At 44.0% G+C, this 17,994-nt stretch overlaps 2 protein-coding genes across 11 annotated transcripts in view; both read right to left on the bottom strand.

Annotated features, from left to right (window-relative positions):
• Nucleotides 1-17,994, bottom strand: part of LOC103221986 (butyrophilin subfamily 3 member A1) — a 118,453-nt gene that overhangs the window by 15,920 nt on the left and 84,539 nt on the right. The gene's annotated exons all lie outside the window — the stretch shown is intronic.
• On the bottom strand, nt 243-13,070 carry LOC103222332 (butyrophilin subfamily 3 member A3). 9 transcript variants are annotated; one of them, XM_073005719.1, is made up of 11 exons: nt 12,901-13,070; nt 10,143-10,202; nt 9,926-10,015; nt 9,319-9,666; nt 7,630-7,911; nt 5,153-5,353; nt 4,957-4,977; nt 4,836-4,862; nt 3,921-3,947; nt 3,498-3,524; nt 243-1,981 (listed from the first exon to the last, which is right to left on the bottom strand). In XM_073005719.1, exons 3-11 carry the CDS (start codon nt 10,008-10,010, stop codon nt 1,275-1,277), a joined length of 1,725 nt encoding a protein of 574 aa, XP_072861820.1. In that variant the 5' UTR covers nt 10,011-10,015; nt 10,143-10,202; nt 12,901-13,070; the 3' UTR covers nt 243-1,274. The 9 variants fall into 9 exon arrangements, with proteins under 9 accessions (XP_072861820.1, XP_072861827.1, XP_072861825.1 ...); XM_073005726.1 differs by having other exon boundaries at nt 243-2,424; nt 12,901-13,060; XM_073005724.1 differs by having other exon boundaries at nt 243-1,960; nt 12,901-13,060.

The following is a 17,994-nucleotide window of genomic DNA, read 5'->3' as shown; positions in this document are numbered from 1 at the left end:
CTACTTGGGAGACTGAGGCAGGAGAATCACTTGAACCTGGGAGGCAGAGGTTGCAGTGAGCTGAGATTATGCCACTGTACTCCAGCCTGGGAGTAGAACAAAGAGAATACATCCAATAAGGGTTTTGTGAAAATGCTGCAGTGAGGTAAACTGAGACTCTGGTGAGTACAGTGAGTGTGTAGACTACTTTACTTTACTGTGCTGAGTAGACACCACAGTCTAGAAAAAGCCAAGTTGAGGAGTAAGCATTATTAACACTTTATTAAACAGCTAGAACTTGACAACCACTTGCCAAGTAGAGGGGATACAGTGGTGAGCATTAATAGTGATGACAATGAGGAGTAGTTTTCCCTAGCAGGCATCAGTTGAAAGGAATATGGGTTTAACATCCACCAATGATCAGGGGTGGACAGACCTATTTCCAGAAGACTGAGTCCATAGTGGGATTAAAAACATCCCTGCAATTCTTCTAGCTTCCTTGATCCAAATTTCCTATATCACAGAGAATCTTTAGGGTATTTGTTCTGCCTGGAAACCTTGACTGTAGGAAGGCTGGCTCTGGCTGCGTGATCACTTATCACATTTATTGGGTGGGCACACATCTCTTTCACATGATTTATCAAGTGTGGCCTCTAGTCTGTTTCCAAGTCACATGTCATGTGGGTACTATGAGGTTATTCTCTCAACCAAGACACTCTGCAGAGCTAATCTAAGGAGTGTTGTGTCTAAGGCTCTGATAATCAGCTGGGAAGGAGTCAATAGGGATGTCAACTCCACAACCACTTACAATGATCTCTACCCTGGAGCTGTTCTGGGAAGGAAACCTCAGGGCTACAGTAGGCTCTTCCCAGTGAAAAAAATCAGGCTGGAAAAGAATGGGCAATTAGCCAGGGACTGAGGCTGAACATCTCCTAACTACACAAAATTACTGTAGGAGTTATGTAAGTTACTTAACGTTGCCCTGCCTCAGCTTTCGTACTTGCAAAATGAGACCCCCCGATGGGGTGTTGTGACGTTCAAAGGAGTGACATCCACCAAAGTGTACAACACAGCACTCAGAACAGTTTAAATTATCTGTTAATATTAGCTATTGCTGTTTAAATCCCAGCTCTGTTGTTCACTAGCCATGTCTACTTTGTAAAGTTAATTCACCTTTCTGTACCCCAGTTTCCTTATTTGTATAAAGGGACAATAGGTGGTACCAAACTCAAACAACTGTCATATGGAATAATTGAATGAATATCAGTAAAGTGCTTCAGTGTGTGCCTGTAGCTTTATGGTTCTGATTGGTTGTTGTGGAGGGGGAGGCCGTCAACTCCAGGGTGGGCAGGCAGAAGCAGAGATGTTGCTTCAGCCTGACGCTCCCCACTTTCATTAGCTAAATCCGGGGCCACTGGTGTCTCCAGGGAATGATCAGGCACTAGGTCAGGATTGGGGGAACTCTCTACTTGTTTTGGTGTTGGGCAAATGGTCAGGGCAGTGGGCTCCAAGGTCAAAATTCTGAATACAGGATACAGAGGCTCAGAGAAAGACGTGTGCGGAAAGGTGTAGATATGAGATCCATCCGTGGCATTGTAGAATGAGATCTCTCCAGTCTCATAATCCAGGAAGATCCCCACTTTCCTAGGGGGCTCAGGAAGTTTCAGGTTTGTTCTGGGATCAGTGAGAGCCCGATACTTATTCCCATCAGTCAGTCCCGTGGTCCAGTATCCATTCTCTGGTGTCATTTTGACCCAACCTTTTTTCCTCTCCACGTTTTTACTACACACCCCAATATGCCACTCTTTTCTGTCCCCCACTTCCACTTCCCAGAAATGTCTCCCTGATGTGAAGTTTTCACGGCCAAGCACACAGTAACGCCATTCAAATCTCTCAGGGTTGTCTGGCAGATCCCGCGGTTCTTCGGCACGCTGCACACTCCTCTGGTCCTCAGATACAAGGAGGATGGCATTTGCCGTGTCTGGATCCAGAAAGACATCCGCTGCAGAGAGTTTGAGGAGGTTTCCATGGGGTCAGCCATTTTTCCTGGATTTCAGAGCCTCAGCATGCAAGGCCTGGACCATGCTGCGGAGGTCCTTACAGAACCTGGCGTCCCTAGCCTGCCCTGAATTTGAATGTCTCATCAGTGTCGTGGGAGAAAGCTCAAGGGGTCTTGTGTCCAGAGGGGAAATGAAAGTAAGGTCAATATCTGCCTAATCCAATACCCCGATGCTGCCCCAGGAAGCAACAAGGATCCTCTTGCTACATTTTTCTTGTTTCCCTCTCTACACTGACTCTGCCCCCTAATGCTTTATAATCAGAGGTTACTTTTCAATCTTCACTCTACCACTCATGAACTAAATGAGTTCCCCTTTTCTGCAGTCTATTTTTCCGTACATCCAATCTGTTTAATAAGTTGGAGCCTCATCTGAAGCATTTCCTCACCTGAAAAATGAGTATAAAAATATGAATCTCTAGTATAGGGGAATCATTTATTCAGCCCACAGCAGGGCATGAAGGAAGTTCCTGATGTTCTAATAGCAGCAAGGCAGTCTCTGTGCTGGGCTCTGTGGGGGCCCCAGATTCACTCTCCAACCTTCAGCTTTCTCCACCCTCTTCTGGGCCCCAGGAATCTGTACTCTAAGGACAGTGCCACTGGGCTCCCTTGTCCTCTGGTTTGCTATTGGGTTTGGCCAATGGGAGGCCCTGATAGAAGATTGGAAGAAGAAAGAAAGGAGAGACACACGGTTTATTTTCCTGCTTCCTCCCTGCCAGCAGCAGCTGGTGCTGCTCTAACAAGGCCTGACAACTCTTCTTAGGAAGCCCTCTCTTTGTGCTACTTTTCTCTGGGTTCCAGTAACTGACTCCCCTCCCTAGGAGTGGAGACAGCTCCCCACTGTTGGGAACCATGGGGGCACTGCACTTTTCCTTGTTGTTTTCCCTTAACCCTCCTTTCTGCAAACCTTCTTCAACCAAGCAGTGTGAACTCGTCATCTCTTTCTAACTAGGTTTTTAACCTATGGATATTTATTATTCCTTCAGTCTTCACCTCAACCCCAACAAAACACAGATTGCAATTTTCGTTTAAAAATGTGGAGGCCAACGCTCAGAAGCATTAAATCCTTTGAGGTGACACAGGCGGTAGGTGGCATGAGAAGCCTAGGAAGGGCAAAGTTCTTTGGGCAGGCATCGCCTCCTCTCCTTGGCATTTCCACCCTCACTCTCCCTGCAGTATCACTCAGTGTGTGTCTCCTTCCCCTCAGCTCCACCCTTTATGTGTCTTCCTTCCCAGGAAGGTCTGAGGAAGCCCAAGAGAGCAATTCTCTCTGGTTCCCTGGGCTCTCAGCAGGAAGAGTCTTGGAGATGGGCCCACTTTTCAGATTGGGATTTAATGTTGTCTATCCCAAACTCTCTTAGTCAAGGGAAGTTTTCTTCCTCAAATCACAAGAGTTGGAGGAGGAAAAAGGCATGCGGTCCCTCAGGTTGTTGGTGCAGGGAACATACAGTAATTTACTCACCAGGCTTGAAGAGGGCCATTTTCCATTCTGAAAGGAAGGAGACACATAAGAAAAATGTCAGTAGTTTTGTTTTTTCTCCACTCCATTCTCCTCTCACTACACGTTTTCTCTCCTTTTCTTCAGCGTCTCTTCCAGGGTTCAGCCTCCCTCCTGTACAGGTCTGATGGATCAGAGGTGGCACCTTCTAAACAATGTCATGAGGGGTGCAGGCTGCACGGCTATGCTTTGCCTGGGCATGTGCAGGGTCAGGAGTCTCTCAGAGGCTCCAGAAAAGCAGAAGTCAACCCCCTACCATGCAAGATTGAGTCTATGGGTTAGAACTGATTAATCCAACTGAGAACATCAATGAGTCACAGCAGAGAAAAGGTTGAAATGTTCATGGTGCATGACCCAGCAAACCCAGAGAGCATCAGGCTCACTCACCATGATAGGCCAAAGACTTCTCTCCCCCTACAATGAAAGAAAGACAGAGATGTCACATGAACACTGCCTTTGCTCTGTTGGTCCCTTCCCCTTCCTTTCGCGTCCATCTAGTCTTTCTTTTTGGCCATTCCACCCTTCCCTATGGTCTCACTCTGCATGCTGAATTCTGTCTTCACCTCTTCTTCTTAATATCCAGTCTGGGAACACTGGTTGAATGCTAGTGGCAATGTAGTCACTGTGAGAGTTCCTTCCCAATGGAACCCACCTAATCTATTTTGAATTTGTCTATACTCCTGTGCATGGGCATAGGTGTCACCATGTCTATATGTGAATGTCTAGGAGTACAAGATCCATCCTTGTCAATCTGTCTCATTTCCTACCTTGCTCTAAAAAGAATTTGGGAAATTTAATGCACAATTTCAGGGACTAGTTTTTGATGCAGTTATGATAAATCTGTGTGAACTGAGCCACTGTAGCTACTCCTCTTTATTAGACACACTTTACTTCCGCTCTCTTTTCTGATTTTCTTATCTCTTAAATCTTCCCTTCTTGTTTTCCTTTCAACATCCTCTAGATTATGGAAAACAATACGTAAGGTTCCTGCCATAGAAAATTCACCTCATCCTTCTCTTCCTCTCCCTTTTGAAGTGCACCCCTGGATTTCCTCAGTGCTTTTTAGGACATAAATGTCTGTGGCCCCTAGTGCAATGAGATTGAAGATCTCTTTTTCTTTTCTTAGAGAGAGAGGAGAGACTCCTTCTGGGTGGTTTCTCCAAAGAGCCACACTTATTTTCTTTTCCTGAGTAAGGGGATCTAACCAGTTTTCAATCCTGGGCAAAGACTTATGGGCTAGAAAATTTCCAAGTAGAAGAGAGTCATAGATTCAAATTCAGAGAAAATGTCAGAGTCACTCACGAGCCATGTACTGGATTTTTCTCCACTCTGCAATGGAATGAACAGGGAAGGAACAGTTATCAAGGCCCTCAAAGTGGGGATAAGAAGACATGCCTGGGTCTCTGGGGGAATGGGAACTTACTGAGTTCCTCCTGGAGCTTCTCTGGAAAATAAGCAAAAAAAGGGAGAGAGAGAAAAAAAAAAGAACAGTTATGGGTGAGGGGGATTTCGGGAAAATAAACCTTAAACATGATGCAGTGCCAGGACGGGTATGGGGGTGAGATCTTCAGGCTGGGCCTGCAAGCCTGAGGCTTAGATTCTCTGCTCGCTTTGGATACCTCTTAGGCTTATTTCCTGCTTTGTTGCAGCATATCCCGTTTCTTTCATCTCTCGCTCTCTTTCTGTCTCCCTGGACAGAGCAATTTTTTCCTTCTGTTGTCTCCACAAGAAGTAACTGGCTCCTGCGAGAAGCAGCAGTGAGATAGGCAGGGTCCCTGCCAGGGCTGCGATCCAGGGCTGGGCGTTCCTGAAGAAGGGGTCTGTGAAGGGGAGAGCTGTGAGTCATGGGCGCTGGTGCACTCAGCCTCCCCAACCTTAGCGCCCCAAGCTTTAGCTGCTCAGCCCAGGTTGGGGGCATGGAATCAATCTCATTAGGTTAAATAAGTGCCCTCTCCCTCAAGTCTCAGAGGACTGTAGAGAACACTTTGGTGAACCCTCACTACAAGCTACTACTGTTACTATCTTGAGATGTCTGGCTCTCATATGCAAATTAACTTGGGCAGAGTCATACTCATTTTTTTCTAAATATTTTTTCAACCAGTAACACATTTACATGGTTCAAAAATGACGTACACGTAGAGTCATGCAACTCTCCCGTCTACCTAGTACTCCCTCCCTCCATCTATTAACTTCTCCTTGGTTCACTTAATATTATGCTTAGGGACATAAACTGTGGAGTCAGAGGGCATGGGTTTAAATGCTGTCTCCCCCATGTGACTAGCAGTGTGATTTTGGACTACTTATATAATTTCTCTGTTTGTAGTGGCCTATTCTATAAAATGAGGGTAATGATAATACCCATCTCCTGAGGTTAGAATAATTAAATTAATACTTATAAAGGGCCTGACGGGCTTGGCCCAGTGGCTCATGTCTGTAATCCCAGCACTTTGTGAGGCCAAGGCCGGCAGACCACTTGAGGTCAAGAGTTCGAGACCAGCTTGGCCAACATGGTGAAAACCCATGTTTACTAAAATTACAAAAATTAGCTGGATGTAGTGGCATGTCTCTGATGTCTCTGTAATCCCAACTACTAGGGAGGCTGAGGCTGTAGAATTGCTTCAGCCCGGGAAGCGGAACTTGCGGTGAGTCAAGATTGTCCACAGCATTCCAGCCTGGGTGGCAGAGTGAGACTCTGTCTCTAAATAAGTAAATAAAGTGCCTGATGTACAGTGAGGGTTACCAAATTGCTTGTTAATTTTAAAAATGTAAATTGAATAACACTATCAAGAACTAGAAAAGTCCATTAAAATATGTTCCTATTTTTCCTCTTGTTTAAACTAAAAATAACATTCTATACACATCACTCTGCATCTCACTCTTCTGTGTAAAGTGTGTCTTGGAGATCTTTCCACATTAGTATAGAGAGAATTATCTCTTTTCTTTCACAACTGGGCAGTATTCCCTTGTATGGAACTTCACCATCAGTTAGCGTCTGTATAGCTTCTAACGTTATACAATCATAATCAAGAAACTTCTTACAGGCTAGGCTGGTGACTCGCACTTGTAATCCCAGCACCTTGGGAGGCTGAGACAGGCAGATCAATTGGGGTCGGGAGTTTGAAACCAGCTTGGCCAACATGGTGAAACCACATCTCTAGCAAAAATATAAAAATTGGCCAGTTGTGGTGGTGCGTGCTTGTAATCCCAGCTACTGGGGAGGCTGAGACAGGAGGATCTCTTGAATTGAAGAGGAGGAGGTTGCAGTAAGCTGAGATTGCACCATTGCACTCCAGCCTGGGCAGAAGAGTGAGACTCCCTCTCCAAAAACAAACAAACAAACAAACAATCAACAAACAAACAAAAAAACCCCAGAAACCTTTTACATGGATCATCTCATACAAATGCAAGCGTATCCCAGAACTGGAATTTTGGATCAATAAATATATAGTTTGGATAGATCCCCCAATAGAGCTTGTGCTAATGCACACCAAAAATACAAGTGACACGACCAAATGACTGAGAATCACTGCCTTCCTACATTCCTGCTATAGTCATGTGTTATCAAGCAAGGCAGTGTGGTTTTGATTTTTGCCAATATCATAAGTGAAAAATGATTTCCTATATGTTTCCCTAATAAGTGAGAAAGAGCACCCTTTTGTGGGTTATTTCCTTTCCTGTGAATTAACAATTCTGGAGCTTTGTTAACATTTTTTACTCAGTTTTCAAAATCCTCTGTTTCAAAAAGATTAGCTCTTTCACTATGAGTGTGTAAATATATATATGTTTTCCCATTTTGTCATTTGACTTTACATAAGGAGCTTATCTTAACGTTTCTCCCCAATTCCCACTGCCTGTCACACTTTCTGTTTCTGTCTGACAGGAAGTGATCAGTAAATGTTTGTGGCATGAACAGCTCTGTGGAGTGGGGAAGCTCCCCTGGAGGAAGGAGTAGTCTCCAGGTCCCTGCTTTGAGCCTTACATGCAGTGAGGAGACGCAGGTTGACCGCAGAGACTCACACAGTAGAGACTCACACATTCCCTTTCATCAACTGCCACAGCTCAGCTCAGTAAAGCTGAGGCCAAGCAGGGTACTGACCTGTGATGGAAATGCTGGCTGTCTTTTCCAGGCCAAGGAGGGAATTTCTGATGATGCAGGATACACCCTCCCCAGAGCTGCCTCTCATGATCACGGATGCTGCTACTGCATACAGGCCCACTCCATCTGCAACCACAGGTGCTTTCACAGCCGGGATGTGCTGTCCCTTGGTGTTGCTCCACTGTATTTGGGGTTGTGGGTACCAGCCAGTGGACCTACACTCCAGATGGATCCCTCCATCCTCATAACCCTTCACTTCAATGTGAAGATCAGAACCCAATGCTGTGGAAGGTTAAATTGATATAAATTCTTGAGAACTCCTGTATCAGGGAGAGTCTCAATAGTAATCAATGGCAGACTCACATTTGATAATTCTAGAAAGATTTCATTCAGGAGTTATTTACACAAGTGTGATCATGATGAGAAGAAAATTAAATGGGCTAGTGCAGTATCCCAGGGTCAGTAAGGTGGGGTTATTCCCACTCACCCCAATTACCAGAGGGAGGAGAAGAGGGATGTGTTCCATAGACATAAAAGAAGAGATTGATGCATTGAGGACTTTCTTGAGTTGACCTGTGACCTTCAGCAAGGCAATGCAGCCAGCCTGAGGGTATCTTGCAGTCAGGAAGCCAGGGAATAAGCACCCAGACCTCTCCCTTTTCTCTTCTTCCTACCATTGTCTTCTATAGCTCCCCTTAAACCAAACCCAACCAGAAGCCATGAGGCAAGGGATTGCACTGAGAAAGAAAAAAGCTGTCCTCGGCATCTGGAACCTGACACCAGGTCTTGGTATCCTCCTGTTGAACATGAACAATTTCACAGAACACAAAAAATAGTGCTTTATCACTGTGACAGATCATGGGAAATACAAGACCACCCCACATCATGTGTGAGTGCAGAGAAAAACATGAACATTGTCCAAACCACAACAATGACCGAACATCCCCCATCGGCAATGAGGAATTGCTGCCTCTTCATCAGTTACAGCTTTAGTTTCACCCTCGTCTCCTTCCTCCTGGATAAGCTTGATTAAGGCTCCCACTCGTAGAATTCATCTCCCGACACCTTCCCGACAGTATCTCATCCAGAGCAGAGTGCTAAGTCTATAAACCATCCCCCAAATCCCCTAACACAAGCCCACATTGTATAATAAGTCTGCTCTAAAACTTCCTTACTGAGATACTGCCAAAGCTCCCCATGACGTGTGTTCTTCCTCACTGCAACAAGTAAGAAACATGCCTCATTCTACTACAAAAATGTTTCTGGGAGTCACTGATTGGAAAACACTGGCAGCAGATACAGTCACTATTCCACCTCCCAGGGCCCATGGTAGTGTGCACTTGGAGACACAACAGAAGCCGTCTGTTACACAACTAAACCAAAATGACTGTGTACCAGTCACTGAAGAGGTGATTTCTAATGCTTCCTATCCTTCGTCCTTCATTTCCCTTATATCTCTGGTCTCCAGCAGGAGGGAGTTGTTTACTTGAGCATGTATGGTATAGCAGGAATTCTTTCTAAAGAAGGAGTGTGTCTTTCTTAAGGGCCTCAGGAAAGCTAAGTTGGAAGGCAGTGCAGTCAATTGCTAGTGATCAGCCAGGAGTGTCTGCAGTGCCTTTGGAAGAGGGACTCTGCCTCTGCTCTAGATCCTACAGAGAAATGTTCTCAGAACAAAACCTGGAGGCTCACCTGCAACCTTCAGCTCCACCAGGGCTTTTTCATAGAAGTCACCATCTTGGAAATAACACAAGTACTTTCCACTGTCAGAGGCTGTGATGTTGTGTATTCGGAGAGCAGCCTTCCCTGCAGTGATGCCATCCCGTAGAATCGAAGTTCTCCCACGATACGGTGCACTCTGCCTGTCTTCCACTTCCTTTCCATCTGAATACACGTTCACCACCTGCCTTAGGCTGGAACTCACCCACCTCAGCTCCATAGTCTCTGCACTCATGGTCGGGAACAGGTGACAGGGCAGATCAACGTCTTCACCTACCATGGCCAGGATGGGCCCATGGGGTCCAAGCACAGCAAACTGAGCTGTCGGCACAGAGGGAGGTTCTGTCAGTGGGTGTTGGAGTTGGGGTCATGAGAGGAAGGGTACTTCTCAGACAGGGAAGGCGAGGTGCAGAGAACCTTGAGGGGAAACCAATCCTAACAGAAGCACCCTTTGTCTCTTTGTGACAGGTGATCCTTCAGGTTGGAATGGACTTCCAGGTACGGGAAGGAGTAAAAAGTTCTATGAGGACATTCATAGGTAATTGTCTGCTTCAGAAACAAGCGTTGCATCATTCCCTACCTGAGCAAGGAGTAAGCAGCTGGACCAAGAGGAGGCAAACACGAAAGTTGAGCAGAAGAAAGGCCAGGGAACTTGCCATTTTCATCTGTGCTGCATATCAGGAGATACCAGAAGGTAAGGGACAGACACAATGGCCCAGAAAAAGCTTTGGGATTCCACATGGAAACGTCCACTTCCCCAGGGGCAACTCAAGTATGGTGACCAAAGAAGATCTTACCTCTGCCAAAAAGGTCTGTCCTCAGTGTCTTTACCTTTGAGTCTCAACATGGAAAATTACCTGTAAAACCATGTCTATGTATAATGCACATGTTATTCAATCGAGAAATCCTTGACTGTACTGCTTGAAAATATTCAGAATCCTATCACTTCCCCAAACTTCCCCTACCATTTCCAACCCTCTGCCATCCTGCTCTGTTTCATGCAGGACCCTCTTTACTGGGCTCCCTGGTTCCACTGGGATCCACTATTGTGGGTGTCCACCACTGTGGACTCCTCAAAGCCCCAACTCTTGGCCATCACCATGGTCAAGTCTTGGCCCAGTAGACTCCTGGTGGGATTCAGGCAGACTGCCTGGTGGGGGCTCTGGAGTCAGTCAGGGGTTGAACCCACCACATTTAATCCAAGGCTAGTGATCAGAGAGCTGCAAATTAAGACCAGGACTTACTCATCATTTCTTTCTTCCCTTCATAAAGTCATTCAACAAATATTTACTGAGCACCCACAATGGGTGAGGCCTACTATATTAGTGTTAAGGACATAAAGAAGGTAAGCAATAGGTAAAGGCTCTAAGATTCACAAGGTGCGTGATCTTGTTCATGGGACAAAACCACTGGAACTTTCTTTATTCATACAATACCATGAAGTATGAAATTTAGAAAGTGCCCAATTGGTTGAGCAATTCCACTTTCTGATGTCTAGTCCAGCAAAATACTTGCATGGGTGCAGTGAGAAGCGTCTGTGAGAATGACGTTGCAGAACTATTTTTAAAGTATAAAAGTGGTAACTAATTGAACCATCCACTCAACAGGAGACTGCTTAGAGGAATGACAGCTCATCCCTCAGAGGGAATTCAATGCAGTAGGTAAAAAGAGTTGATTTATTGTCATGAACCTAGGTAATGGTGATACACTAAGCGGTCAAAAAGCACATTGCAGAACTATACTAATGATTCGATTGAAAAACAAAAGCTAAGCTATACATTTCTGCATATTTATAGATGTAAATGCCTGCAAAAGTCTAAAAAGATGCATGCTAAACTGAAGATCGGAGGTTAAGTGAGCGAAAGATCACTTTGGCCTTTTGCTCCCTTTACTTTTAAAATATTGAAATGCTTTAAATTTAAAATTTTTCATGTGCTACTTAACAGTAATTATTATGAGTGATAATACTGACTGGAACATATTAGCTACTCAGTAAATACTAGCTTCTCAACAGCTTCTTCCAAAGCAAAGGAGCATGAGGTCTGCAGCCATAACACCCGCTGCTGTGGCCACCTGAGTCTGAGAATGGCCTCTGAAAACAAGGTCTGCAGACAGACGTGGGGAGGGATGAAGAGGAAGCACTGGAACAGAGGTCTGTGCAGCCGGCCATCCTCCACCCCTACCTGCATCTTGCACCCACCCAGACTAAACATTGCATTTCACATCTTCTGTTCCTCAAAACTGCTCTTTATGTTGCTACAGAAGGGGTATCATTTTTATTATCATTGGTTTCAAAGTTAACAATTTCTCTGCTCTGCTTAAAGTGAGACATATGTTTTCATTCTTTTTAAAGGATGTTTATATTTTTCTTCCTGATTATAGTCAATATTGCAAATGAAGAAAAGCATAAAGGAATAAAAGTTTAAGTAGTGGCTCATGCCCGTAATCTTTGCAATTTGGATGGTCAAGGTGGGAGGATTCCTTGAGCCCAGGAGTTTAAGACCAGCCTGGGTAACATAATGAGACCCCCATTTCTACAAATTAATCAATAAAATTAAAAATCTGTAGTTGTAATCATATACTTTGGTAGTAGAAACATAAATACTTCTTGAAGCATTTTGGTCATATATACAGCAAGCTTCTTTAAAAAGTTACATGCTCTACCAAGGAAACGCTATTAAAAAAAAAGAAGTTTTATGCTTTACCCAAAAGTTCCACTTATAGGAATTATTGTTGAAGGAGAAAAAAAGTCAGAAATTAAGACAAAAGTTTATGTCTGAGGCTGTTAAATATAATAAAATCTACAGTAGCCAAATGTAAATAATTGAAATAGCCAAAATTAAGGAAGTTTTAAAAAATAATTATATATTCATACAATGAAATAGATTGTGTCCATTGAAACACATATATTGGGTTATGAGGAAATGTTTAATGGTAGAAAAAACAGATACTGTACCTAAATCATACAAAACAGGGTTTAATGTATGGATCTAATGATGTTAAAATGATAAATAATTGCCGTTCATTAAAAACATGATTCCTAAAGGCTGCATGGGAATCTCTTTTATGATTGAACCATGTATTGTTTGTCTATCCCCCGCCTGTTGTATGTGTATGCTGGCTCAGATTTTTCTATATTATAAACATATCTGTAATGAACACATTTACATATGAATCTATAAGGCACATCTCTTTCTAGAATCTCTTAGAATAGATGGCTTGAGTTGGCCAAAACAGATTTTAAAGATTTTTTGCCTTTTTTCTGACCATAATACGTTCTTAAGAACGTGCAGTTGGAATATTTCTTCATTTATGTTGTCTCCGTTTTCTTCCACCAAATCCCAACATCTGCAGGTCTTTATTCTTTGCACTACTTGCCTCTTCCCCATGTGCCCACATGTGTGTGTGGTTGCCCATGTGCGCGTGCACGCACACACACACACGCAGGCACCTCACCCTTTCTCAGGGTGAGTACTCTTCCTGCATGCCCACTCACCACTCTCAATGATTCAGCAGGCATTGTAGCGCAGGCTGTAATCAATATCCCCCACTTACTTCTTAGTATTCCCCTCTGAAAATCACAGCTCACTGAAGAAAGGCGGTTAATAGTTCTCCATTCTTTCTATTATGGTTGAATCTCCATCTGGAAGAAAGGAAAAAGAAAGCAGAAGCTGTCTGGTCATCTTGAGAAATAATAACAATCTCTCTTTGGAAGAATTAGTTTTTTGATTGGCTCAGAGGTGGTGTTTCTCATCAGTTGCTGGGCAGAAACCACTGAGGAAGGTTGAAATGAAAACTGAAAGTATGCTGAATTGTACACGTTGAAGAAAAATTCCAGCCCTACCTCCCTTAGTATTTCTGTTTCTGTGTTTGTCTATTTGAATCATTCTTGCATGTACATGTATATAAGTATTTCTATGTATTTACTTAAGTCTTTTATCATAATATAAATATCAGCAGAACAAAATGAGAAAAGATTATAATGTGGTGAAGACAGAAAGATGTGCACTAATTAAAATACTACTGTGGCAGTTTGTTAACATTTGCTTGCATGAATATGGGACATAAAGGAGGAGGAGATTTTACTACAGAGTCAAATAAATGTATACATGGAAAGAAAGCCAGACACAGTGCACATTTTTAAGCACCTCCAGCATCCAGGCTTAGGATCTGTTATCAAATAATATAATTTTTCTGGTTTCCAGAGGCGGTGCTGCTTGTCATGTTTTACCTTTTTCAGCAAATTTTTAGTGTGGGTGTTTCTGAGCATCTTCATTCACCCTCAGCTCCTGGTTTGTGCTATATTGTATTTTCCTGTGTATTTATTTCTCGTGCTGCCAGTGGAGTACATATTATCTGAAGCTGGACTCTAGATAATCTAGACTGCGAATACCATCTCTGTAAGAGGTCTGTGGGACAAACTGGTTCTTCCTGTGGCCTAGGACCTCAAAACACACTTTTGGGATTTGCAAGTCAGTGATCAAAACTCCTAAGATTAAGATGTGACTGGGGTTTGTGAAATTTGATTATATTGTAACAGTTTGAATTTAGGCTGTGCAGTATCTGGTTGAGATGACTGGTCGCCTCTGCATCATGCAGTCCCCCTTTCTTCTTGGTGATAAGGCCTAATTTTCTTGGGTACTGCAATAGGCTCTGCTGTCTCATAGATACCAGAAAGCAAGGGACTAAGTTGGAATCAATAGTTTGTAGGTGAAAGTTGTAGGCTTGTGCTTCTCCCAGAGAATGCTTAGTCTGGAGGCCTCCAATTCCCTCCTGATTCAATTCAAACTTTGCAGTTAATATGCCAATAATGGCTACACAGTGGCCTTGCATCACAACGTTGCACTCCCTGTGGCCAGCGCTCCCTTTCCCATGCCATGCCTTTCACTTGAATTGTTTGCTTCATCTCTGCCCCTTAAAATTCTTCCCAGCCTTCGTGCCTACTTCCTCCAAGAACGACTCTGAATGTTTCTGCTTAAAGTGTTCTCAGCCTCTTGTGACACCCAAATCTTTTGCTGTTCCCATGTCCTGTCTTATATTATTGTTATTCAGGTATCCACTGTGTCTTTGCTGTGGCTACAGTACCTGCTTCTCTGGACAGATTTCTGCAGGATGTGATTCTTCTCTCCTTATAGGGCTCAGCCTTAGCTCTGCACTCAGCTGATATTCAATGCATGAGTGACATGCTCAAGGTAAAGTCATTCCCACCATAGTATGGCCCAGTTCCTGGAATCATTCGGCACCAGAGTGTGAGAGAGAGATGGCAGCAGGATTAAGCCACTCTAGGTTAGAAGTTCAAGGACCAAGAAGGAGGACCCAGTAGGATTCTTCTGTAGAGAAAGCTCTTTGATGAGAATAAGCTAAAGCAAGCCCTGAGAAGTGCTTTTTCTTTTGGACTAACCCTTAAACTGTCTCTGTCTGAAACAGCAGCCTCACCTATCACTTGGTGCTTCTGGAGTATAATTAAAATTGGATTCTAGGTTGAGTGGCTAATGAGGATAAAATCATAGTAAGTATTGGATCATTCCAGCCAAGCCTGGGCAGTTCTTTGGAACAAACAGAAGAGGTGGCTGTAAGGATACAAGAACTTGGCCGGTCAGGATAAGATCTGGCTTCAGATTTTTTATCTGAAGAAATAATGTCCAAGTCTTCTGACACAGCTTGTGCCAAAAGTATCCAGCAGAGCCAGGTTTCACCCTCTGCCAAAGTTGATCTGAGCCAAAGGGAAACATGTGTGTTCTAGGTAAGAAGAGGGTTGATTGCTCATCAGGTAGCTTAGCAAGAGACCAGCTGATATGGTTTGGCTGTGTCACCAGCCAAATCTCATCTTGAATTGTAGTTCCGATAATCCCCACGTGTTGTAGGAGGGACCTGGTGGGAGGTAATTGAATCATGGGGGCAGTTATCTCTATGCTATTCTCATAATAGTGAGATCTTAAGACATCTGATGGTTTTATAAGGGACTTTTCCACCTTTTGCTCAGCACTACTTCTTCCTGCCATCACGCAAAGAAGGACGTGATGCTTCCACTTCTGCCATGATTATAAGTTTCCTGAGGCCTTGCCAGCCATGGTACTGTGTGTCATTTACACCTCTTTCCTTTACAAATTACCCAGTCCTTCATAATAGCATGAGAATGGACTAATACGGTATATTGGTACCAGTAGAGTGGGGTGCTGCTATAAGGATACCCGAAAATGTGGAAGCAACTGTGGAACTAGGCAACAGGCAGAGGTTGGAACAGTTTGGAGGGCTCAGAGGAAGATAGGAAAATGTGAGAAAGTTTGGACCTTCCTGGAGACTTGTTGAATGGCTTTAACCAACATGCTGATAGTGATATGGACAATGAAGTCTAGGCTGAGGTAGTCTCAGATAGAGATGAGAACTTGCTGGGAACTGGAGTAAAGGTCACCCTTGCTATGCAAGAAGACTGGCGACATTTTGTCCCTGCCCTAGAGACCTGTGAAACTTTGAACTTCAGAGTGATGATTTAGAGTATCTGACGGAAGGAATTTTTAAGTGGCAAATATTGTTAATATCCTCTCAAATATCTAAATGCTTAGCCTGGAAGCCTCCCATTCCCTTTCACTTCAGTTCAAAACTTTGCAAGTAATACACTAACAATGGCTTCACGGTGGTGGAGGAAGCAGAGCGTAAAAGTTTGAAAAATTTGCGGCCCGATGATTAGATAACAAAGAAAAATCCATTTTCTGAGGAGAAAGGCAAGCTGGCTGCAGAAATTTGCATAATAAGGAACCAAATATTAATCACCAAGACTATGGGGAAAATGCCCCCAGAGAATGTCAGAGGTTTTCCTGCTAGACCCTTCCATCACAGATCCAGAGGCCTGGGAGAAAAAAATGGTTTCCTAGGCTGGGCCCAGGGCCCCCCTAGGCTGTATGCAGTCTAGGGATTTTGTGCCCTGCCTTCCAGCGGATTCAGCTCTGGCTGTGGCTAAGAGAGGCCAACATACAGCTCAGATGATTGCTTCTGAGGATGCAAGCCACAAGCCTTGGTGACTTTCACATAGTGTTGGGGCTATAGGTGCACAGAAGTGAAGAATTGAGGTTTGAGCACCTCTGCTTAGATTACAGAGATTGTTTGGAAACTCCTGACTGTCTTGGCAGAATTTTGCTGCAGGGGCAGAACCCTCATGGAGAACCTCTGTGAGGGCAGTTTGGAACAGAAATGTGGGGGTGGAGCCCCTACACAGAGGCCTCACGGGGGCACTGCCTAGTGGAGGTATGAGAAGAGGGCCATCATCCTCCAGACTCCAGGATGGGGATCCACTGACAGCTTGTACTTTGCACCTGGAAAAGCAGCACTCAATGCCAGCCTGTGAAAGCAGCCAGGAAGGGACTATATCCTGCAAAGCCACAGGGGTGGAGTTGCCCAAGGCTATGGGAGCCTATCTTGCATTGGTGTGACCTGGATGTGAGACATGGAGTCAAAAGAGATTATCTTGGTCCTTTAAAGTTTAATGACTGTCCTATTGGATTTTGAACTTGTATAGAGCCTGTAGCCCTTTTGTTTTGGCCAGTTTCTCCCATTTGGAATGGGTGTATTTACCCAATGCCTGTACCCCCATTGTATCTAGGAAGTAACTAACTTGCTTTTGAATTTTCAGGTTCATATGGGAAAGGGACTTACCTTGCCTCAGATGAGACTTTGGACTTAGACTTTGGGTTAATGCTAGAATGAATTAAGATTTTGGGGGACTCTTGGAAAGGCATGATTGTGTCTTGAAATGTGAGGATATAAGACATGGGAGAGACTGAGGCGGAATGATATGGTTTGGCTGTATCCCCACCCAAATCTCATCTTGAATTGTAGTTCCCATAATTCCCACATGTCATGGGAGGGACCCAGTGAGAGGTGTCATGGGGTGGGAATCTTGGGGGTGGTTACCTCCTTGCTCTTCTTTTGATAGTGAGTTCTCACAATATCTGATGATACTATAAGGGGCTTTTCCCTCTTTTGCTCAGCACTCACCCTTCCTGCCATCATGTGAAGAAGGACATGTTTGCTTCCCCTTTCACCATTATTGTAAGTTTCCTAAGGCCTCCCTAGCCAGGAAGAACTGTGAGTCAATTAAATCTCTTTTCCTTATAAATTACTCAGTCTCAGGCAGTCATTCATAGCAGCGTGAAAACAGACTAATACACCAGGTTGTACTAAAGTGGGTCACATTAGATAGTGACAACCTAACATAATCATTCCCTGTCATGGGAGGGATAAGCACAGAGGAAGTGTCGCTTCAGCAAGGTTCTCTGTGGATCTGGTGTACATGGCAGTCGTGGTAGAACCAGGACCCAGACTGAACACTGATCCCTTCTTGATTTGCAAATGAATTTCAATTTTTGATGGCAATTTGGGCAAGTCTCTTCCTTTGAGTCACCTCTAGCTATGGAGTCCTTCCAGGGGAGGCCCAGACTTTTTGGTGAAGAGAAAAACCATTCCTACTTTGCCCCTTTCAAATTCCAGATTCCTGCATTACTAAATCAATGAGGATAGTACCATGATTGTGTAAGTTGCTAATTTTCCAGATTAAAACAATATTAGCCAATACATATACCTTATCTCAAGAGAACAAATTTCCCAGAACATACTAGAATGATACTGGGACCCTAAGGGAAAAAAAGATGAGAA

Source organism: Chlorocebus sabaeus, chromosome 17 (genome assembly GCF_047675955.1).
Source record: "Chlorocebus sabaeus isolate Y175 chromosome 17, mChlSab1.0.hap1, whole genome shotgun sequence".
In the NCBI taxonomy this organism is placed as follows: domain Eukaryota; kingdom Metazoa; phylum Chordata; class Mammalia; order Primates; family Cercopithecidae; genus Chlorocebus; species Chlorocebus sabaeus.
Note: the sequence above shows the minus strand (reverse complement) of the source record. Positions and strands in the feature narration are given on the sequence as shown.

Excerpts from the sequence above, each read along its gene's own strand:
- LOC103222332 (XM_073005719.1), bottom strand. The coding sequence starts at position 10,010 with ATGAAAATGGCAAGTTCCCTGGCCTTTCTTCTGCTCAACTTTCGTGTT. Across the intron at positions 4,863-4,956 it reads GAAGCTCCAGGAGGAACTCA|AGTGGAGAAAAATCCAGTAC; the intron begins GTAAGTTCCCAT and ends ATTCCATTGCAG. Across the intron at positions 3,525-3,920 it reads GAAGTCTTTGGCCTATCATG|AATGGAAAATGGCCCTCTTC; the intron begins GTGAGTGAGCCT and ends CCTTCCTTTCAG.